The sequence below is a fragment of the Bos indicus genome, chromosome X (assembly GCF_029378745.1).
Source record: "Bos indicus isolate NIAB-ARS_2022 breed Sahiwal x Tharparkar chromosome X, NIAB-ARS_B.indTharparkar_mat_pri_1.0, whole genome shotgun sequence".
NCBI lineage: Eukaryota > Metazoa > Chordata > Mammalia > Artiodactyla > Bovidae > Bos > Bos indicus.
The window spans coordinates 38,893,859-38,915,978 of NC_091789.1; the positions used below are offsets into that span (position 1 = coordinate 38,893,859).

Below are 22,120 nucleotides of genomic sequence, written 5' to 3' on the forward strand. Positions count from 1 at the left end.
CTCGAACCACCTGCCTGGGGCCACCAGCCTCTGAGTTAATGCTCACCAGACATGGAGGCCTGGCTAGTCAAGGCTATGGTTTCTCCAGTAGTCATGTATGGATGTGAGAGCTGGACCCTAAAGAGAGCTGAGTGCCAAAAAATTGATACTTTTGAACTGCGATGTTGGAGAAGACTCGAGAGTTCTTTGGACTGCAAGGAGATCCAACCAGTCCCTCCTAAAGGAAATCAATCCTGAATGTTCATTGGAAGGACTGATGCTGAAGCTGAAGCTCCAATACTTTGGCCACCTGATGTGAAGAACTGAGTCACTGGAAAAGACCCTGATGCTGGGGAATATTGAAGGCAGGAGAAGGGGGCGATAGAGGATGAGATGGTTGGATGGCATCACCAACTCGATGGACATGAGTTTGAGTAAACTCTGGGAGTTGGTGATGGACAGGGAGACCTGGCATGCTTCAGTCCATGGGGTCGCAAAGAGTTGGACATGACTGAGCAACTGAACTGAACTGACGCATGGAGGCCACAGGCCAAAGGGCCAAGACCATTACAGGCTGGTGGTCCAGAGGGACAGGAAAGAGCAGGGGTGAAGAGGAGCTGTAGGGGAGGGGCAGAGGGAGGTTGCCCCGGGCCTCCCTCTCTCCATCCTGTCTCCCCTTATCTGAGACTAGCCCAGGATGGCCAGTCAAGGTTGCTGAGGCCCCGGGGAGGGAGCAATGGGGGAACTGACTGAGCTCAGCAGCAGGTTCTTGGGACGCCACAGGGGAAGGAACCTAGAGAAAGGGTCCAGGGTGAAGCTAAGACATTGGTGGGAAGTGGGCGAGCCCCTTAAGAAGGAGAGCATGGGCCGGCCATGGAGGCCAGGCCCAAGGAGGCCATGGGCCAATTTTGCTGGGAGCAGGAAGTGGATGTTGGTGCCATGTTAGCTGGTGGCAAAAAGGAGGGTGGAGGTTCTGCTGATGCACCAGCCAGCACCAGCCAGGGGTGTCCTGCCCTTATTGTGGCTGGGGCTAGGGGCTGCAGGCAGCCCACTGGGGTGTCCTCAGCTGGGCTGGGTGGCGACTCAGGAGCCTTGAGTTCACAGATCAACACCTTGTCCCCCAGGGGACCAGCTCAGAGCTGGTGAGGGCACGAGGTGGCTGCCAGGGCCACGTGGGGAAAGCAGGGTCCTGGGGTGGGAGCCAGCCTAGCTGACCATCGCCCTGGGGTTTTGCATCACAAGGAGGCAGAATCACCAGAAGAGAGAGAATGTGCGTCAACTCAGCACAAAGGTCAGGTGTGACTGGAGCTTGAGCCTCAGGGGTGGGTCAGACAGGAGAGCCGGGCTCACCCAGGGCTCTCCCCACCCCTGTCCGCGACCCACTGTCCCTGGCCCAGTCTGGCAGCCAAGCCGCTGATCCGTGGACCGAATCGCCCGCCCACCATCTCACGGGGATGCGAAGACACCTTGCCTCCCTTGTAGGGATCTGTCACGCTGCATGGTGCCCGGCTCCCCTTGCCCACCTCTGGAAGGGTCTAGAGAACCAGAAGCTGGCATAAGAGGGGGCAAAGGGAAGGCTCGGCGAGAGGCCACTAGCTAAAGTGTCCAGCCCCAAGGACTGGCATGTCTGTCTGCTTTTTGCTCAGCAGAAGCAAAGAGTTCTATGTGTGTGTGTGTGTGTACACACATGCACGTGTGCATGCAGGCAGCTGTACAGGGCAGGTGAGGCAGTATCCAGGAGCTCGCACTCACACTGTGAACGTGTGGGTGCATGTACCGTGATTTCAGGCAGAAGTGTGTGGGAGGGATGGGAGTGATCAAGGCCCAAAAATGTGTGTGTGTGTGTGTGTGTGTGTGTGTCCCAGAGACTCTAGGAGGCAAGCTGGCATCTGGGAAGCAGCCTTGGGATCTTGAACAAAGGAGAGGGGGCAGTCTTGGGCATCGCCTTCCCCAGAGTCCCCTTCTCTGATGTGGCAGCTGTGTGGCTCTGCACATTTGGTTTTTCTATGCCTCCAGCTTCATCTTTACCCCAAGTAGACACACACACATACGTGCCACAGGGAGTCTTTCTGAGTCCTTGAAGAGGTTCAGCATTTTCCTCCCTCCCTGCTCTTGCCCATGCTGTTCCAGCCTGGTACCACTTTCTTCCCTGCTCCACCCGGCGGACTCCTACCGCAAGACTAGGGTCTGGGGCCCACCTTCTACAGAGCTTTCCCTGTTCTTTCCCAGCCTGCGGATTTTGTTGACCACTTGTTGAAGGCAGTCCACTTCCTCCTGGTTTATCTGCTGCCGTGTCAGTAACTATTCCCAGACCTAGATTATCCCTGGAAACCAATCGAATCAGCTCATTCATGTATTCCACAGGCATTTGTTAGATGTCAACTAAATTATGCTTTCTCCTTAAAGATAAGCTCTTAGCTAACATAACTAATTATCAATTACTAGGTTGGGATGCATATTTGGGAAAAGTTATAATTTAGAGCAAGGTTTAAAGGAATACAATTAATTAAGAATAAGCTAAAAAGACATCCCTGCCAGTGATTAAGAGTCTGTACTTCCACAGCAGAGGGCAGAAGTTCGATCCTTGGTTGGGGAACTAAGATCCTGCATGCTACAGGACACAGTTTAAAAAAAAAAGAATAAGTTAAGAACCTTGTTTCAATGTAAACTAAGATTGCTGCTGCTTGTTAAAGCTGGGTCTGTCTCAGAGGTAAGATAAGGAAACACCTCTTTGTGATTTCTGATCAGATTGCCCAGCCCCATCCATACCTCTGCTATGCTGGAATTCCCAAGCAGGTGACAATGTCCACTCATGGCTACCTCCCTTTTCCATGGAGAGGGGCAGAAAAGAGTGCAGACTTTCTTTTCTTTTCTGTAATTTCAGTCTAGAATGGCCAAACAAAGTAAAACTACCTCCTCTGAGATGAGTTCCCTTGCTTTCCAAGACCCTCTAATTCTGCTGCATCCCCTAAATCATGAAAACTGTAACTGGTAAAAAAAAAAAAAATCATCTGCATAAAAATAAACAAATTCATCTCAACAACAATAAAAACTTATCATGATAAAAGACCAGTCCACCAAGAAGACACAGCATTCCTACATGTGCATGCACCAAACCACAGAGTTGCAAAATACGTGAGGCAAAAGTTGTTAGAACCAAAAAAAGGAACAGAGAAGTCCACAGTTACAGTTGGAGAGGTGAACACTCGTCTCTCAAAAACTGGCAAAAGAACGAGATAAAATCAACAAGGATGTAGAAGAACTCAACACCACCACCAATAAACCCTATGTAATAGACATTTATGGAGCACTCTACCCAATAATAGTTCAGTCGGTAAAGAAACTGCCTGCAGTGCGGGAGACCTGGGTTCGATTCCTGGGTCAGGAAGATCCCCTGGAGAAGAAAATGGCAATCCAGTCCAGTATTCTTGCCTAGAAAATCCCATGGACTGTAGCCCACCAGGCTCCTCTGTCCATAGGGTCGCAAGAGTCAGACACATCTTAGAGACTAAACCACCACCACACCACCACTACCCAATAATAGCAGATCCCCATTCCTTACAAACACCATGAAATATGTACCAAGACAGACCATATCCCAGGCCATAGAACAACCCAACAAACTGAAAAGAAGTGGATCATGCAGAGTTTATTCCCCAATCACGATAGAATCAAACTAGAAATCAGTAACAGAAAGATAACAAAAAAGGATCTCCAGACACTAAGAAACTAAACACACATCTAAATAATCCATGTGGGGCAAAGATGAAGTCTAAAGAAAAAAATTTAAATACACTGAAATGAAAGAAAATAAAATTCCAATATAGCAAATTCTGTGAGAGGCAGCTAAAGCAGTGCTAAGGAGGGATATTTATAGCAAAAAAAGAAGAAGAAGAAGAAGAAGAAAGATTCTTTCTCTCCCTTAAAAGGAATCAATTTATCAGAGGTAGGACAGTGCACAGAGTAAGGATAGACAATTTGCCTTGATTCATTCAATCAACAGTATCTGTCAGGCCGAAACCTTCACAAATTAATCGTTTACAATAATTAAAATCTGTCTATATCAGGAAGCTTGGAGACTTTAGCGCTTTTACATATCACTGGATCTAGATTTTAAACCAGAAGAGTTGCACTGAGCCCCAGGTCTGCTTCCAACTGAATTACTCTGAGAAAGCCATTCAAGTGTGCTGAATCTTGAACTCTTCATCTGAGAAATGCTAAGGCTATTTGCCTCATCACCAACTAGCATGTATTCAGACTGTCTAGCATCACCGACTCAATGGACATGAATTTGAGCAAACTCCGGGAGATGGTGAAGGACAGGGAAGTGTGGTGTGCTGCAGTCCATGGGATCACAAAGAGTCGGACACAACTGAGTGACTAACACTTTCTCACCTCACAGGGTATCTTTTAGCTTTAAATGATGCAATAGATGAGAAAGCCTTTCAAGAACTCTAAGGTTCTCCACGTCTGCTACACCTGTCATAACAAAGCACCACAAACTAGATGGCTTAAAATAATAAGATACTTATTGTGTCACAGCTCTGGAGGCCAAAGGTCTCAGATCGAGTTGTGTGTAGGGTTCTGCTCCTTCTGAAGGCAGTAGGGAAGGGTCTGCCCCAGGGGCCGCCCCTGGCTCCTGCTGGTGTGCTGGCAGGCTTTGATGCCCCTAGGTTTTACAGCTCCACATGGCATTTTCCCTGGGAGTGTTTGTGTCTAAATGTCCCCTATTGGGACTTCCCTAGCTGTCCAGTGGTTAAGACTCCATGCTTCCAGTGCAAGGAGAATGGGTTCCATCCCTGGTTGAGGAACTAAGATCCCACATGCTGCAGCAACAGATAAATCAATATCCCCCTTTCATAAGGATATCAGTCATAGTGCAGCTGTCCCCGACCTTTTTGGCACCAGAGACCGGTTTTGTGGAAGACAATCACTCCTTCCTGTGTGGCCTGGTTTATGGCCTAGGGGCTGGGGTCCCCTGATATTTAATTAGAGGCTCACCCCACTCTGGTATGACCTCATGTTAATTACATAGATGATGGCCCTGTTTCCAAAGACGGTCATATTCACAGGCACAAGGAGGTTAAGACTCAACATATGAGTGGTGGGAGGGGGACCATTCAACCCATAACAAGCCCTACACTAATGTCCTATTAGAACATTTTGGTCTTTTGCATCACTGTCCCTTTTGTTGGCTACACCTTATGTGGTCCAATTAAATCTTAATTGGATATATACAAGTGTGTGCATGTGTCTCAACCTTGGCAAGCTCCCTGGGGAGGTGAATGTATGCCCTGTGAAGGCTTGTGCACATTCATGTGTGGACACCACGTGACTGTCCTGATTCTGGGTTTGTGCTACCGTAGCACCACTGATGGAGCAAGTTTTAGCGCCGACACTGGAAGCCTCGGGTGCCCCTAACCTTCTCCCTTAGCCCACTCCGGGGCCCCTGTCAGCCTGAAAGCCAGCCAGGGTCTTGGTGGACACCCGGTGGGGTTCCATGCAGTCTTGTGGGCACCCTGGCCCTCATCTCTTGGAGAGATGTGCTCTCTGCCTGTCCGCTTCCACACAGCTGACAAGCACTCACACGAGGCTCTGGTTTCCGCAGTAACCAAGGCTGGTGACTGGTCACAGAACCTGCAGCAGAGGTGTCCCAGGGATACAGACAGGATGGCATGGCAACTCATCCTCCCTCCAGCCCCTGCCCACCTTTCCTCTGCATTATATGCCCAGCAAGCGCCTTCAGGCAGGTTGGGGGTGAATGGCCCCATCCTCAGCAACCACACGCTCGGCCCTCAGGTGTGGGTAGGAGCCACCCCGGGGCCCCGGCCAGCTGCCTGGACTGGAAAAGGGATGTGTGGGCAGTTGGAGGGTTCTGGGAGAGATGGCTGGCAGTGTGGGGGCACCTGGGCCAGCAGGAGTGTCCAGACTCCGTGACCAAGCCTGCGGGCTGTGGGTACAGCCGGGCACAGAGGAGGGAGCCAAGACAGTCATCGGAGCTCAACCCCAGGAATTCACAGTCCTCACCTGGAGGAGGAGGACAACCCAGGACAGGGAGGGGCCCTGGAAAGTGGCCACAGCTGCAGGAGCCAGCCCCATAGTCAGACAGCTGTGGGCCAGGGTTTGGGGTGCTGGGAAGGTCCATGTGGGGTTATACATCATTCACTCAGGAGACATCTGTGGAGGGCCTGTGGTGCCCAGGCCCGATGCCAGGTGAGGTGGAGCCCAGAGGCACCTGCAATGGGGGCGCTGGGCTCACCAGCTGCCTGGGCAGAGGAGCAGATGACAGACAGGGAAGCCCTGCAACACAGTCCATCAGGGACACAGACCAGCCTTTCCCTGGGTTCCAAATCTCCTCCTTCCTGGTGCCCTGAGCTCCCTCCTGGCCTGCTCCTGGCCAGATGCCCACTAAGGCCGAGAGCCAGGAAGGGGCTGGTGGATGGTGGGGGATGAGTTGGGAGGACAGGCCTGGCACCCCCTGCAATGAGATGACAGTGCTGCCTCCTGCTCAGAAGAGGGAGGCCAGGGGCCCTGGCCAAACCGCCCCCTTCCCACCCAGAGTCGCAGCCATGACTGGAGGCCTCCAGGGCTGGGGTCCCAGGCAGCAGCCCCCAGCCAGTCCTTGCAGAGGGCACTGAACATTCACGGTCAGGCTGGTCCCACCACCACGAGCTGCCCAGCGGTCGTCTCACAGAGGCTCGGCCCAGAGCCCACCACCACTGGCCTCGACCCTGGTAGGTCCAGGGTGGATGTCAGCATGTAGCTGTGCTGGGATGCCCAGTGCCCCATGGTCCAGGGCCAGAGGACGTGCCCAGGCCTGTCAGGAAGAAGGGCCCACAGTGGCTGGGTGGTGTCCTGCATTCAGGGCCGGCCTGGACTCAGACCTGCAACTCCAAAGGGAGCCAGGAGGACCAGAGCCCCATGCTCTGAGGTCCCCTGTGGCCGGGATGGAGGTGGCTGGTAGTGACGCCCGTGTCTCCCAGCCCCTTCCTTCGTAGCCGGCTTTGTCTTCCTGCTTCTTAATCAGCAGAGTCTGGTGACCCGGTTCAGTTGTCTAGCAATCATAGCCAGGTTCTTGAATCCATTCATTCCTGGGGTACACACACACTACAGGAGCCCCATCCCAGAGCCAGGCTGGGCGCTCCATGCTGGAGAGGGACACCACCACGATGTGGCCTCTGTCCCCAACTGTTCTGTACCAGTGAAGGAAAGAAAGACAATGTGCCCTTACCAGGCTGATAAGGAGCTGCGACACTAAGTGGTGGTGGTATGGCAGGTGAAGTCTTTAGGAGATAACAGGGTGGGGGGAATGTATTTTGCACGTGGGCTGACATGCACTGGGGGCAGCGGGCTGGCTGTAGTGGGCTGAAGAGTGGCCTTACAGAACACGTGTGTGCCTGGAGCCTCAGAGCGTCAGCTTATCTTGAATAAGGCCAATGGACACGAGACAGCTGGTACATTCTGGCAAGCACCGGAACTGCAGTGGGGTTGCAGAAGATTCCTGAGAGAGGGGAGCTGGAAGGTAAGAGGTCACACAGGACCATGTGAGCCGGCTGAAGTGCTTGGACTTTGTCCCCAAGTCCACAAGGCCACTCAGGGACATTGAACAATGCTGGGGGGTGAGGTGGTAAGAGCCTCTGCTTTACGAGAGTCACCATGTCCACCCTGTGGAGATAAGGGCAGGACTGAGGAAGGGTCTGGCCAGGGACAGGAGGGCAGCACGTGCCCACTCTTTAGGTGAGAACCCAGCAGGAGGTGGCAACTCGAGGTGGGAGGGGTGGCGAGAAAAGGGAACTGAATGATGGCCCTGAGGCTGGGATCTGGGCAACTGAGGGGAGACAGTGAGTTCCCTGTGGCAAAGAACACATCTGAAGGGCCATGGGTCATCCAGGGAGCCATGGAGACTATGATGACACAGTCATCACCCAGGAAAGGTGAACACGTTGAAGTGAAAGTGTCAGTCGCTCAGTCATGTCCGACTGTTTGCAACTCCATGGACTGTAGCCCACCAGGCTCCTTTGTCCATGGGATTCTCCAGGCAAGAATACTGGAGTGGGTTGCCATGTCCTCCTCCAGGGGATCTTCCCGACCCAGGGATTGAACCTGGGTCTCCTGCATTGCAGGCGGATTCGTTACTGTCTGAGCCACCAGGGAAGCCCACCCAGAACAGTAGTGGAGGCCATCCCAGGGGTACACTCAGGGGGAGAAGAGGACTCAGAGCCTGAGACAAACTTGACAGAAATGGCGAGAGTGGTGGGAAGCAAACCTGGAGGGCAGAGAAGGGTGGGAGGGACATAGGAAGGCACTTCTGAAGGTGACATCTGGGACAGTAGCTGAGGGGATGGGACAGCGGACCCCAGCTCTTCTGAGCCTGGATGCCAGGGGACTGGGACTACAACTGCTGCTGGCTTTGACTCAGCAAGGGCAGGAAGTCCAGGGAGCTCTCACCTGATTGGCCTGAAGATGCCAGGTCATATGGGTGGCAAAGGTACCCACTGGAAGGGTCAGGCCTCAGCTGGGCTCCAGAAGACTGATGGAGCTTTGGATTGGCCACTGAGGATGGTGGGAAAGGAAAGTGGCCAGGGACAAGTAGGGGATCCACAGGGTACCAAGTGGAGAGGGGACTAGGGTTACGGGAGAAGCCTGGAGATGCAGGGGTTCAAATGGACAGGACAGGACAGAGGTGGGAGCCCAGACCCAAGGCCCCAGCGGTGAATCCAAAACCAGGGAGTGAGAGGTGGGTTGATTGAGAAGAGCTTCAAAGGTCCTGGCATTCAATGGGAAGATGGACACGTCACATCTAGAAGCCATCACCTTGAGAGGCAAGGTGATGATGCCAACCAGCCTTGGGCTCTGGGAAGTGCAGTGAGCAAGAACATGCAGGAGTGCTTTTCTTTAGACATTTTATGTTATTTGCCATAGCTTTTTAAAAAATTTCATAAGGTATTTCCTTATTTTATTGAAATATAGTTGATTTACAATGTTATGTTAGCTTCAGTATATAACCCAGTGATTCAGATACATATATATACACATATATGCATATATATACATATACTCTTTTTCAGATTGTTTTCCCTGATACGTTATTACTAAGTATCATGGAAAGACCTTTGAGAGCAATTTAGAGACTTGGGTGGAGGCAAGGCTGGTGCTGGAAGGACAGGGCCAGCAGTGAGGGGAGAAGACACAGAGATGGGGAGGGAAGGCTTGGCTAAGACAGAGACAGCATCCCAAGCTGTCACTGAGAGCAAGAGCACAAGACCTCGGGGACTTCGTTCTGTTGACTAGGAAGAGTCCTCTCAGGTTTATAGACGTGGGGACTCCATCGTTGATTCCCTCTTCTCTTCTGGGGCCACAGAGAACAGGCAGCTCAGGCCAAGGATGCCATAGGGAGGTCAAAGTCCCAGTCACAGTCCCTGTGGCTCCGGACAGGTCCCAAGAGCCAAGTCCTGCAGGTTGACACATTGGGCTCTAGGTTACACTCATGGTCCTGCCCACGCCAGCCCCAACATGGGTCCCTAAAATGGAGGTGCAGTGAAGAGAGGCCACCATGGCTAGGAAACCAATCTCAGGCCTTGGCTTTTCTCTCTGTGATAGTGAAATGGTGGTGGGGGTGGTGGGCGGCAGGGGGCAGGTGGCAGGTACTGAGGAGGGGTGAACACACCGTGTTGGAGGGAGACAGCTCTGAGGACCCCTGTGAGGAACCCCCGACTCCTCACAGCCTCTTGCCAAGAGGGCCAGCTTCAAGGGCCTGAGGAGGCATCTGCAGGGAGAGAGTGACCCTCCCCCGGCTCTGCCGCCATCAGGCCTTGGCCTTCCCCTCGCTCTTCTTCTGTCTCTCCTCTTTGTGAGAAGCGGATACGGCAAGATAATAGGCACTCTCTAAATTTAGATGGGAAAAATCCCCACAGAGTTGGTAGAGATACCCTGGGCCTTCCTTGTGGCAAGCCTCTCGAGTACGAAAGTAGGGAGGGGGCGGCAGCGGGGTTGGTGGGGAGGGGTGCTTGGGGACAGGGAGAGGGACAATGACAGAAGTCCTCATCTGGGCCAGGGTGGGCCTGAACTCACAGGCAGGCCAGGGCCTCTCCACAGGCCGTGTGCTGCCATTTGGGACTGTGTGGACCACTCACCACGGTTTCTCTGTGACCTGGAGCTCCGTCCTTCCTCGCTGGGGCTGTGTCACTGGGTCCCCTCCTGACATCGCGAAATCTTGAAATCTGTGAGAAAGATGGGCTTGGACCTGAGCCCCAACATCAGAGGCTGGGATCCTCAGCCTCATCTCTCAGGGCCTTGGTTTCCTCATATGGAAGCTTTGTGGCCCTTGTTCCTGGCACGGTGACCAGAAAAAGCCACTGTTCTCATTATTTAAGGGTCCCACGAGGGGGCCTTCTGGGCCAGCAAGGAAGGCTGGCTCGAAACTTGGTGACAGCAAGGCTTCAAAGGGCAGCAAGTGTGACTTGACGTGGCAAAAGCCCACCCGAGTCCCCCTTCCAGGGGCGAAATGGCTCCAGGCTCGCCCTGTGCAACACCCTCCCCTTGACTCTGGCAGCTTAAGCATTGATGCCATAGCCAAGGGGCAGGTCCCTGACCTGGGCCCTGGCCCCCTCCTGACTTAATTGATTCCAGTCACTGCTGAGGTGTTCCCAGACCAGACTAGGGTGGAAAGCTCCCATGACGGGAAGAGACGTGTGCAGAGCTGTGCTCAGCACCCCTGACCCCAGGACAGCAGTGACCTAGCCATCCTGCTAGCAGGCCTTGGTCTGGGTGCAAGGAGCTCCCGGGACCCAGGCTGGCCTTGCCGTATTGGGAAGCAAGGTGGTCGATCTGTGATACAGGGAATCAGACCCCTGAGGATGAGGACATGAGAAAAACCCACAGTGTCCCCAGAAGCCCCTCCCGGCCCCCCAAAGAACTGAGCCAGAGCCAGGGGCCTGAACCCACTGTTCTGTTTAACACATTCCTTCCTGTGAGGTGATGGCCTCTGTCAAGAGCCATGTTCCTGGAGGGAGGACAGGGAGATGTGACCAGAGACCCCAGTGATGGCCTCACTCACAGAGGCCATCATCAGAGCGATTGGTGACAGGTCCCGCAGCAGGGGATGAGAGACAGGGCTGAAAGGGGCCGTATCTCCTGGCCTGTCCCTTCCACCTTTCTGGTTCCCCTCTCCTGGCCCTATTCAGCCCTCTGTCTCATCCCCTCCCACCACTGGCCCCCAGTTCCCTCCCGCCTCCCTTTGCCGGTCCAGCCAATGGGCATGGGAGTCTGGCTATCTCCCAGTAAAAGAATTATATCATCTGAAACGTACATCCCGACACGCGTGCTGCATGGCTTCTTGGGAAGACAAGTACCGGGAGCCCGCGCGGCTGGCCAGAGGGGGTTGATAACCAGGTTATCGAACCTGAACGGGAGGCCTCCCAGAATGGGGATGTTAATGGCTCCTGAGGTCCTGGCCCCTCAGAAATCAATCGCTGCTGCGCTGCACACACTGCCTCCCTCCTGTCTTCTCTGTCCCTTTCACCTGGGCTTCAAGCGCCAATCTGAGAGCCATCACTGGGTTATTTGGTTTCCAATGCCCGCAGGTGGTCCTGCCAGGGGGGCTGCGGTGGGCAAGTGGGGTGCCCCGGAACAGGGCCTAGGATGTGCTCCCGGAGGCATGGCAACTGGTAGCGCGAGATGCATCCAGAAGATGCTGGCTAACGCGCCTCTGAGGGGGGAGGGGCAGTGAAGCCAGTTCCCCAGCGGTGGAGGGGCGGCGGCGGCCTGGGGGGCGGTTGTCATGTGAGCAAATGGCTTCAGCGGAGGATATTGCGCTCGGTGGGACCCAATGGTTGCCCAGAAATAAAGGCTCACGTGTACGTGCACCCAAACGCCAGTGCTCTGGGGACGCCAGGGCCTCCATGCAAGGACCCAGTGAGACGGGCCTTTCTTCAAAGCTTCAATTGTCTGAAAAGTGACCCAGAATCAGGACCTGGAAAAGCTGCATATTCACAGGTACGGCCACCTTCAGCCACGGTGCACGGGGGCGCATCCCGGCCACTGCCCAGTTTTCTGCTCCTCCACCCTGCACAGGCAATTTCTGCTGCGTGTCTGGGGCGGGTGGGGGGCTTGGGGGGGTTCCCAGTGGAAGAATCAGGGAGGCCACAGAGGAGAACCCACCATGAGGTTTCTGTTAGGACCTGAGCATGCAGGCTTGGCTGCTTCAGAGGCAGGCCCAGCTATGCCTTCAAAACAGCCTCAGTTCTGACATGGCTGGCCTCTCACTCAAGTCCTCTTCGAGAAGGTTCTCCAGCTCATCCCTCAACAGGATCACAGGCTAGGCCTGGCTAGCCAAGCCCCTGAGAATGAGGCAGGTGGCCCCCATTTTCCCAGGCGGACCAGGTCTGTGTCCTCGGAGCTCCCGGGACTGGCCCGGTGGTTCAGGTTAGCTTTCTTCGCGTCCAGTGCTGGGTGGGTCTTGTTGCCTGGAGTGCAGAGGCCCTGTGGGAGGGCTGGGATAGCAGCTCTGCAGGGGTGAGGGTGGCATCATCCAGTCCAAATGTTCCTCCTCCAGCCGTTCAGCCCTGAGTCACTAAAGCACAGAATTGGGCGGGGGGTGGGGGTAGTTCTCCAACCTTTCAAGAAACTCCTCTGTGAGTCAGCTCCCTAAGCTTTTGCAGGGGGCCGAGTGCCCAGAGCCAGGGGCATGGCTGCCATGTGTCTTCCCCAAATGGGAGGGTCCCCAGGGGAGCTGGCCCCCATCTTTTCTGGTTACCATGTATTTTGCCCCTTTGACAGATCAAAATGGTCCTATTGCTGAACGGCATGCCTTTAAGCACAGGTTGCTATCTTAGCAAAGGGCCCTCTGACTCCAGGACAGTTGGCAGCGTGGACGGCACAGAAGCACAGGGTAGAGTGGCAGGATCCACCCAAACCACCATGGGTTTCGTTTGCCCACCTGCATGCCATCGTCTTGGCAGTTTGATTCCACGCCAGCCCCTGGGGCCTTGCTGCTGAATGGGAGGTGAACGATCAGCCCGGCCCACAGATGCACCTGCCAGTGACGGTAGCCCCGAAAGGCCCAGGCGCTGGAGAGGGGAGGGTGGCAAGGGCAGGCACGTGATGAGGGCTGAAGGAGGCCAAAGGGCAGGCTGGGCCTGCCAGGCTGGTGGCATCTGGACCCTGCCCCAGCTCCCACACCTTGGAGAGAGACTGCTGCAAAGCTGGTGAGGGCCCTTGGAGATGGTGAGGTCTGCTCCATCCCCAAACACGCAGCCTCTGTCCTCTCTTTCCCAGGGGTGATGACTCAGGGGGATTTAGGCTACCGCTGGCATCCCAGCCCTCCCTGCATCCCCCTCCACTCTGGCCCTGTCACCACACAGCGGCGTGACCCCCGGGAAACCACTGCTTCAGTTTCCCTAGCTATAGCAGGGGACCCGTCTCCTCCAACTGCCAGATGGGTGTAAAAACCAAAGGAGGCCCGTGATGGTGGGGGGCCCTGGCCCGAGGGCCAGAGGAAAGCACCCCAGGCCTGCAGACAGCACCTCCTCCCTGACCCACCCCCACCGTCCTGGCCGCACCCCTTCCAGGCACTCAGGCCCCAAAGCTCTAGGAGCCAGAATCTGATACGGGAGGATGGCAGAAGACAGGAGTCAGGGGACCGCGGGTTGGGCGCTTCGGATGCTCTCACCCGGACCTTACACCTTAGCCCCTGGGACATCAGGAGGTGGCCCCTGGGGCCGAGCTGTGTCTGGTCCTCGATGGCCGCAGGAGTGCCAGGGCGGACTGTTCCAGGCAGCCCAGCCCAGGCCCAACTGAGGTCAGGGCCTCCCACCCAACTCCGGTGGCCCAGGCTCAGAGACCCCGCGGCGAGGCGGCTGGGAGCCGGGGCTGCTGGGGCATCCCCCCGCCCCCGCCGAGAGGGGCCGCCGGGGGCAGAGCGGGCGGCGGCGGCAGGTGGGAGGCAGGCGGGCGGGGGAGGTGGGAGCAGACGCCGGGCAGGCCGCGGCCCCTCCCCGCTCCCTCCTCGCGCGCCTCCGCCGGCGACATTGCCCCTCCTGGGCAGGGGGCGGAGAAGACGGCGGCAGGAGGGGAGGAGGCGGCGGCGGCGGAGGCGGGATTTGGAGTTTCCCTCCGCAGCGGCGGCGGCGGCGGCGGCAGCAGCCCCTCGGCTCCAGGCGAGGCCGCCGCCCGAGGCTCCGGTGGCGCGCGGCGGCCGCGGCGGTAGCGCTTCCCGCCGGCCCGGCTTTTGGAAACTTCCCGGCCGCGACGCGCGGAGCCGGCGCAGGAAGCCGAGCGGAACGGAGGTGAGCTGGGCACGCGGCGCCCGGGCACCCACCCCACCCCCACCCAGCCTGGCCGCCCCCCCGACGTGTGTGCGCCTCCGCCCTGCGCCCCCAAAGTCTCTCCAGCGCGCACCCCGTCAGGCCGACGCACGCGCCCCTGGGAGACCCACTCAGTGCGCCCGCCCGTGCACCTCCCGTGTCGATGGCCACGCACACCCCCTGACACACGCGCGTGCACAAACAGTGCACCGCGGACCCAGGGCCCTGCAGTGCACGCCCCGGCAGCCGCTAAGTCACCATCGACTACTGTCCCCAACTCAGGCCAGCACCCATCCCAGACGCTGCCACGCCTCAGTACACACCCAGGCGCGCGTGAGCGTGCGCGCGCGTTCACACCACACACACACACACACACACACACATACGCACACACACACATAGATACCCAACACATCCTTGGGATATCTGCACTAACACAGCTCCCCTCGCCGGCCCGCACCATCTCCAACTCCCCATATGCTCATCACAGACACCCCACCCACGTTCCCAGTCCAGAGATGCTGACATCTACCCACCCCTGGACGAAGCCCCAACAGGAACCCCCGCCCAGAGGCCGTCGCCGCACTCCTGAAGCCCAGCTGGCTCCCCAGGCCTGCACCTCGTACACCCCCAATATGTGCACACCTGCGGGATTCTGGCTCTTGGGCACCCTGGCCTGCCCCCATGGCACATAGCCCTGCACGTCCTCTAACACATTTCAGTCCCTCCCTCCAACACCTGGCACACCGGTTCTGGAGGCTGCAGCATTTGGTGGCATCTCTGCCAGGCGCCACTGGCTTGCCTTTGCAGCAGCGGTTCACCACCCTGAGGCCCCCCCAGGTGGCTCCCTAAACAGGCCCCGAGTCTCCCCAGCGACTGACTTGGCCTGGTCCCTAAAAGATAAGGAAGGCACTGGGGTGCAAGGTACCGTACTTAGATGGGGGAGGGCAAGGGAGAGGCAGGCAATTGAGATGGAGGCCACCCAGCTGCGGCCAAAGGGGCCCCAGGTGTTGGCACGCACGTAGTAGGTGGATTTCCTGGAGGCAGGAGTCGGAGTGCCCGTGTGTGTGCCCGTCCGTGTGTGTGTGTGTGTGTGTGTGTGTGTCCACCTGCCTGTGCGGTGGGGGGGCGGCGGGGGGAGGAACCGCGTGCGCACGTGTGCTTCTGTGTGTCTGGGTGAGTGACCCGCTGAGGGAGAAAGCCACCCCCCTGGGCTCCCTGGTGCAACAATTGATTTCATTCATTCATGCCTTCTTTGTTCACGAGCATTTCTTCCGTGAGCACCGCATGCCAGGCCCTTCCCTGGGGGGCTGGGGCCAGCTCGGGGCCGGGCACACACCCGCTCCTGCCTTGGAGGAACTCCCAGTCCCGCCAGGAGGCCGACCCGGCAAAGCAGAGAGCCATCACCGCGGAAAGTGGATGTGGAGGAAAAGACACTGGATTTGCCCGGAGCGCTGTGGCTGGGAGTTCTAACCGGGCTGGACGGCCCAATTGCCGCCACTGGGCCGGCGGGACCCAAGTGTTTGGGGGTGGGGGCGGGCGTGGGGGGGCAGGCGGGGCGCCGCTCTCAGGAGGCTCCCGGGCCCCGGGGGCGCATGGGCAGCGCGCTAGAGGCCTACGGGCAGCGGCGTTTCCGCGGCCTCCGAGGGGCACTGCTTGGGCTGGGCGGAGGCCAGGGGCGCCCTGCAGGAGAGGAGGGCGGGCAGCGGGCGCAGCGCCCATCCTACAGGAAGCGCGCAGCCGAGCTCCGCCCGCTTGAGGGGGCCTGGGGAGGCCACTGCGCGCCCGGAGCGCGCGCGCGCTTGGGGAGTGGGTGCGGGGCCCAGGGTCGGCGCCCCTACCCCAGCCGGCGCTGCGGGGGGGCCGGCGAGGGTCGGGGGAGGGGGGCTTGGCGGCGCTCAGCCCTGCACTGCGGAGGTGGCAACAGGTTCCAGGATGTCTTCCTGCTGCTGGCGCAGCGGGCGCTGTTGGCGCTGGGCAGCGAGCACTTTGGTGATTGAACGCCCCCCGCCTCCCCTTGAAGGCTCACTCTCGCGCGGCTGACCAGCAGAGATCTGGGCAAGGGGCAGACCCGCACGACCCCCGCCCAGGGGCAGAATTTGCCTCCCTGGCCTGATGCTGGTCCCCTCCCGCAGGGAGCCGTCTCCAGAAAGCAGGCCTTGGCACCGCAGGGTGACCCTCTCTCCAACCCCCTGAGACCACAGCACCAGGCAGGAGCGGGGGTGTGTCTCTCCCTCTACCTCCCCGTGCAGGGCGGCCACCCCAACTCTGGCGACTTGGCCAAGCCAGACACACCAGGCTGGCACATCCTGGAACCCCTGGGTGCCTTCAACCCCAGCCCACTCCGGGGTCCTGCCCACAGCTGCAGCAGGCCTGGAGGGACCACCCCCCCCCACCCCCCCCCACCCCCGCCCCGGGCCTGGTGGCTTCCCACCTCTGCCTGTGGGAACTGGGATGTGAGAGAAACGAAATGCACACACACAACCCCCCCAACTCGGCTCCAGCCTAGCTGGTAACCTCAGGGAACTGAGGTCTGGAGCACAGAGGAGGGAGACAGAAACCTGGGGGAGGGGGAGTGAAGAAGGAATAGAATCAGGACAGGCTGCAGAGGAGGCAGCCCAGGCTAGGGGCGAGGGGACCCAGCCTAGCTGCCCAGGGCCCCTGGAGCCAGGTGATGGGACTAGTGGCCCACTGGGCTGGGAAGGGAGGCAGGGTAGGAAGGGGCAACCGGAGGCCCCTTTGAGGCAACCTGGCTCTCTGTGACCTGCCCTCTCCCCAGCAATACCTCCTGCCTTTTCCTATCCTACTTTATGTTCTGATCAGTGACCTTCCAGCAGTTTTGCACCTTTCACTCCTTAGTTACCTCTCTTATGGTACCCATCCTGTGTGCATAGCTTTACCTTTGTTTACTTAGTTCCTTGGGGTACATTCCCAGTGTGGGGTTCTTCCCAGCTCTGGATGTATATTACCAAGTTAATTTCCAAAAGAGTCACACCAGCATACCTCTAGCAATCAGCAACAGAGTAGCATGCCCATCTCACATGGGTATTCTCAGTCTGAGAACATTGGAAGTGTTACCTTGTTTTCTGTCATTGTTAGCTGGGCTTTTAAATTTGTTTTCCTTCCCATGCCTGAAGTTGTACCTTTCTCCAAATGCCTTGCACCAGTTGCATGTGCTCCTTCATGCAGTCTTTTCTGGTTCCTTGCCCATGTACCTATAAGAGTCTCAACTTTTTGATTCATTTGTATGAGCTTTCTTTTATCTGCTGTACACTTTCCTTCAACTGGCCTATTTGCTTTAGGGCTTTAAGAAAAAAAAGGGGGGGACATAGACCAGACTTTTCAGAAGCTCCGCCACCTCATTTCATTGTCTCAGAATTTATCACACCTGGTATTCTCTCATTCCATCCCTCGGTTTATTACTGACCTGTCCTGCTGGCCTGGGAGTGCCTTGCAAGCAAGGGCCCAAGTGTGCCCTGCCGGTTCATCGTCCTATGTCCACAGAAGGTTCTGGAGGCCACTGTGGAGCCTTTGCTGCAGGGCAGGGCTGAGGGGAGTTGAGGCAAACAGGCCTGGAGATGGGGAGAGGGCTTTGAAAGCCCTGATGGCGACCTGGGCCAGCACAGGGGCAGAGGGGACAGTACAGAAGTGAGAGACATTTCAGTAGAAACGCCTTGACTCTTGACTAGGGAGGCGGCAACCCGAGAAGCCAGGCTGACTTCCAGGATCAGTAGGGCAGGCTCTTGGAGTCTTTGGCCTGGCTCATGCCAGTGAAGCTACTGGGGTGCCCCAAAGCTGCCCTTTGCCTGCCTAGCCTTCCAGCTAGCCCTGGGCCGAGTTCTGGCCAGAAGGCAGCAGTAGATTTGTGGTTCCGCTTTCTTTTCCCCTCCACCATTTCCCTGGCAGCCGTGGTGATGAGCCTGTTATATGGATGAAGCCACTGAAGTCCAGTCCCAGGACCAGATGGTCCAGGGGCACCCCAAGTGAGCCTGGCTGGAGGTAGCCTCTGGGGCTGGGGCACAGGGCTCTTGTCCACACCCCTCCCCCTGCCTCCAGGGGCCTGGCTGGCGCCGGCCAGGGGAGCTGCAGTTGGTCCCCTGCTGGGCCCCTGACCTGCCCTTGGCCTCTGCCCCTGGCCCTGTCCCGCTTGGGTGGAAGCCCCGGCCCAGCGGGCCACTTGCGGGGCCCACTCACCAGCTTTCAAGGGCACCCGTTGGCTCGCTGGCCCCCCTGAGCCCGCCCCCGCCGCCCCGCCCCTCCAAAGGCAACTCCACGTCCAAAGGCAACTGGCTTCCAAGGTGGGAAGCTGGGTCGCAGTGCCAGGAAGCTGCCGGTGCGCGCAGGCGGCGGTGGACTTGTCTCCACGTGCGGCGCGCTCTTTCTGCCATCCTTCCCTCTTCCCAGTGGCCGGGGCCGGGGCAACCCAGCCCGGGAACGACGCCCCTCGAGCCGCGGTGGCTGTGTCCAGGACATCCGCGAGCGATCGCTCGCCGCGGGATCACGCTCCAGGTCTCTCCTTTTGTTTTCTCCGGGTGGAGTCGGGCAGCCCCGAGAGGTCCCGCCTGCCGAGGGCCAGCGCCTGGGCACCGCCTTTATCTCCCCGGCCCCGGCGGGCCGTGGGGACAATCTCGGCCTAGAGCCCCTCTCCCCGCCGCCCCTCAGCGCACGCGGTCCCCCCCAGTCGGAAGCTGAAAAGCGGGGGGTGATCGGGGGCGTGAGAGACGCAGGAAGGGGTCTGAACTCCTCCGAAGGGCCAGGAGGGACCCTAGCGGCTCTCAAAGGGGGCCGTCGGACGCTCAGCCTTGCTCGGCTGGGGCACCTCTCGCATTTCCCTTCTCCGGTGGGGCACTCGAGTGGCTGCCTGGGGCATTTTTCTTGGGGCGCACGGGGGTGCCTTTGGGCATGCCGTGGGAGAGGCAGGAGAAGATCCGGCGATAGAGGGACTCCCCCGCGAGACCCCAGGCGCCCTGTTTCTGGGCGCGCAGATCGCGGGCTCACGTCTCGTGCCTTCCCTCTCTCCGCAGCTCCGGAAGCCCGACGTGCCGGGAGCCGCGAAGCCATGGAGGGTCTGGGCCGCTCGTGCCTGTGGCTGCGCCGGGAGCTGTCGCCCCCGCGCCCGCGGCTGTTGCTGCTTGACTGCCGCAGCCGTGAGCTCTACGAGTCGGCGCGCATCGGTGGGGCGCTGAGCGTGGCCCTGCCCGCGCTGCTGCTGCGCCGCCTGCGGCGAGGGAGCCTGTCGGTGCGAGCGCTACTACCGGGGCCGCCGCTGCAGCCACCGCCCCCCGCCCCGGTGCTCCTGTACGACCAGGGCGGGGGCCGGCACCGGCGCACCGAGGCCGAGGCCGAGGAGTGGGAGGCCGACTCGGTGCTGGGCACTCTGCTGCAGAAGCTTCGGGAGGAAGGCTACCTGGCCTACTACCTACAGGGTAGGTACCGGTGGTGGGCGGCGGGTGGGCACCCGTCTGGGGAGGACCCCTGCCCGGGGAGCACAGGACCCCACCTTCGGAGGGCCATCCGAATCCATCTGATCATGGGCGAGCCCGACCTCCTGTGGTCCAAAGTGGAGATGAGAGTCTGTCCTCCTCTGAGCGTGACCTTGGGGAAGCCCTTCACTCTTGGGAGCCCCAGTTTCTGAGCCTGGAAAATGGGAGAATCTGATCTGACCTGGCTCCGGGAACCCCAGCGGGTCCCTATCGCCCCCCTCCCCCAGCTGCTCAGCCATGGGTGAAGGAGGCTGGAGCCCCAGGACAAATCTCCCCTGCTCACCGAAGGGTCTGGAAGGGGGAGGGGAAGACGGGGGCTGGCGGGGCGGGGGCGGGGGGGTGGACGACAGGGAGAGAAGCTGCAACGGCAGAGACCTTCCCCGCTTCCCCTCCCCCTGCCATGGTCAGCGCAGGGCTGGGGGAGGCGATGGACAGACACAGACGTGTTGGCTCCTTGCCAAGCCAAACACACCCTCTGCCTCAGAGATCCAGGATAGAGACAGGATTTCCAGGAACCTAGACCCCTCTCCCCATTGAGGAGGGTCATTGTACTGTCCTCCCTTGCTCAATTCTGAATGTGCAGAGATATAGAAATATAGAACCTGTTGGATTTCTAGCGCCGCCCACCCCCCCAAGTCCGAGGAAAATAGTAGTTATTTGGAGATGGAGATGTTCCCTTCTGAGCACCTTGGGAACATCCAGGTGGCACGCTATACACTCTCCCAGGCTCTCTGAAGAGCACGCAGACGTGGCTGTGCCCTGGCCCCTGATCTCCGGAATCACTCAGGCAGACAACTCACATCTGAACCTTTCCTCGTCTTTAACTGATGCCTGCTGTCCTTCCCAAGGCTGGCACTACGTGTTGAGCCCTCACGCCCGCCTTGGCTTGGCCCCAGGGATGTGAGATCCTCTTTGGTTTGCCGTCCAGAGGACCGGCTCCAGAGACACCACTTGGGACACCACGTAGGTCAAGGCTGCTCACTCCTGAGTGCCCCTTGGGTACATCTGCCCACCCACCTCTTCAGGCATCAGAAGGATCTAGGATTGCATCCCTAACCCCAGCCAGGGCACTTAGCTGCCCGGGAGGCTACCTCAATGGGCCCCTCGTTTCATCCCCTCTCCCAGGTGGCTTCAGCAGATTCCAGGCCGAGTGCCCTCACCTCTGTGAGACCAGCCTCGACCGCCAGGGGGGCCCGAGCATGGCCCCACTGCCCAGCCCAGTGGTGGGGCTGGGGGGCCTGTGCCTGGGCTCCGACTGCTCTGATGTGGATTCCGAGCCTGACCGTGATGCCATGAGCTGCGGCCTGGATTCTGAGGGCGCCACACCCCCCCCAGCGGGGCTGCTGCCGTCCTTCCCTGTCCAGATCTTGCCCAACCTGTACCTGGGCAGTGCCCGTGATTCAGCCAACGTGGAGAGCTTGGCCAAGCTGGGCATCCGCTACATCCTCAATGTCACCCCCAACCTCCCCAACCTCTTCGAGAAGAATGGCGACTTTCACTACAAGCAGATCCCCATCTCGGACCACTGGAGCCAGAACTTGTCCCAGTTCTTTCCGGAGGCCATCGCGTTCATTGGTGAGTCCACTCCGCCCTCCCCACTCCTTCCCCAGCCCCCCCAGGCCTGCCTTCCCCCTGGGCCCAGCCCAGGATGGCCCTGCTGGGGCCAGGCAACTCCTAGGATGTGATCCCCGTGATGGGCCATCTCACACAGGGCCCCCATCTGCCCCCACTAGACGAGGCCTTGTCGCAGAACTGCGGGGTGCTCGTTCACTGTCTGGCGGGTGTCAGCCGGTCCGTCACTGTCACCGTGGCCTACCTCATGCAGAAGCTGCACCTCTCGCTCAACGATGCCTACGATCTGGTCAAGAGGAAGAAGTCCAACATCTCGCCCAACTTCAGCTTCATGGGGCAGCTGCTGGACTTCGAGCGCAGCCTGCAGCTGGAAGAGCGCCGTGCCCGGGAGAGGGGCAGCGGGGGGCAGGAGTCAGCCGCCTCTGATCCCCCCTCTTTCTTCACCACCCCAACCAGCGATGGTGTCTTTGAGCTGGATGCCACATAGGGCCCCAGGGCACCCTCCAGCGGGTGTGCCCAGCCCAGCCACCCACGTGCTGGGGAGGAGGCCAGAGGGGGCTTGGCCTAAGCGGGGGCGGGGTGGGGGGAGGTGGGGGGAAAGCACAATACCTCATTCGGGGCTGTGGGATGAGGCAGAGGCTGGGGACCCCCTCCAGGGTGGCGGTGGGGACAGCCCTGTCCTACCCACTGGAAACATCCACGGGGAATCCTATTAAACGTGCCTACGGGCCAGGCCTGGGGCCACCGGCCTGACCCGCGCCACTTTGGGGCGGAACCCCGCTC

At 58.8% G+C, this 22,120-nt stretch overlaps 1 protein-coding gene across 2 annotated transcripts; it reads left to right on the plus strand.

Annotated features, from left to right (window-relative positions):
• The first annotated feature begins 14,153 nt into the window (after positions 1 to 14,153).
• On the plus strand, positions 14,154 to 21,901 carry DUSP9 (dual specificity phosphatase 9). Of its 2 annotated transcripts, none has more exons than XM_070785435.1 (4): positions 14,154 to 14,264; positions 19,307 to 19,708; positions 20,891 to 21,340; positions 21,591 to 21,870. In XM_070785435.1, the coding sequence occupies exons 2-4, from the start codon at positions 19,342 to 19,344 to the stop codon at positions 21,761 to 21,763; spliced, it is 990 nt and encodes a 329-aa protein (XP_070641536.1). In that variant the 5' UTR covers positions 14,154 to 14,264; positions 19,307 to 19,341; the 3' UTR covers positions 21,764 to 21,870. The 2 variants fall into 2 exon arrangements, with proteins under 2 accessions (XP_070641536.1, XP_070641535.1); XM_070785434.1 differs by having other exon boundaries at positions 14,159 to 14,264; positions 21,499 to 21,901.
• The last annotated feature ends 219 nt before the right edge of the window (positions 21,902 to 22,120 follow it).

What these genes read in the sequence shown, in the direction of transcription:
- DUSP9 (XM_070785434.1), top strand. Translation starts at nt 19,342, where the DNA reads ATGGAGGGTCTGGGCCGCTCGTGCCTGTGGCTGCGCCGGGAGCTGTCG. An exon ending in CCTGGCCTACTACCTACAGG is followed by an intron (nt 19,709 to 20,890) that starts GTAGGTACCGGT and finishes CCCCTCTCCCAG; the next exon opens with GTGGCTTCAGCAGATTCCAG. An exon ending in GGAGGCCATCGCGTTCATTG is followed by an intron (nt 21,341 to 21,498) that starts GTGAGTCCACTC and finishes TGCCCCCACTAG; the next exon opens with ACGAGGCCTTGTCGCAGAAC.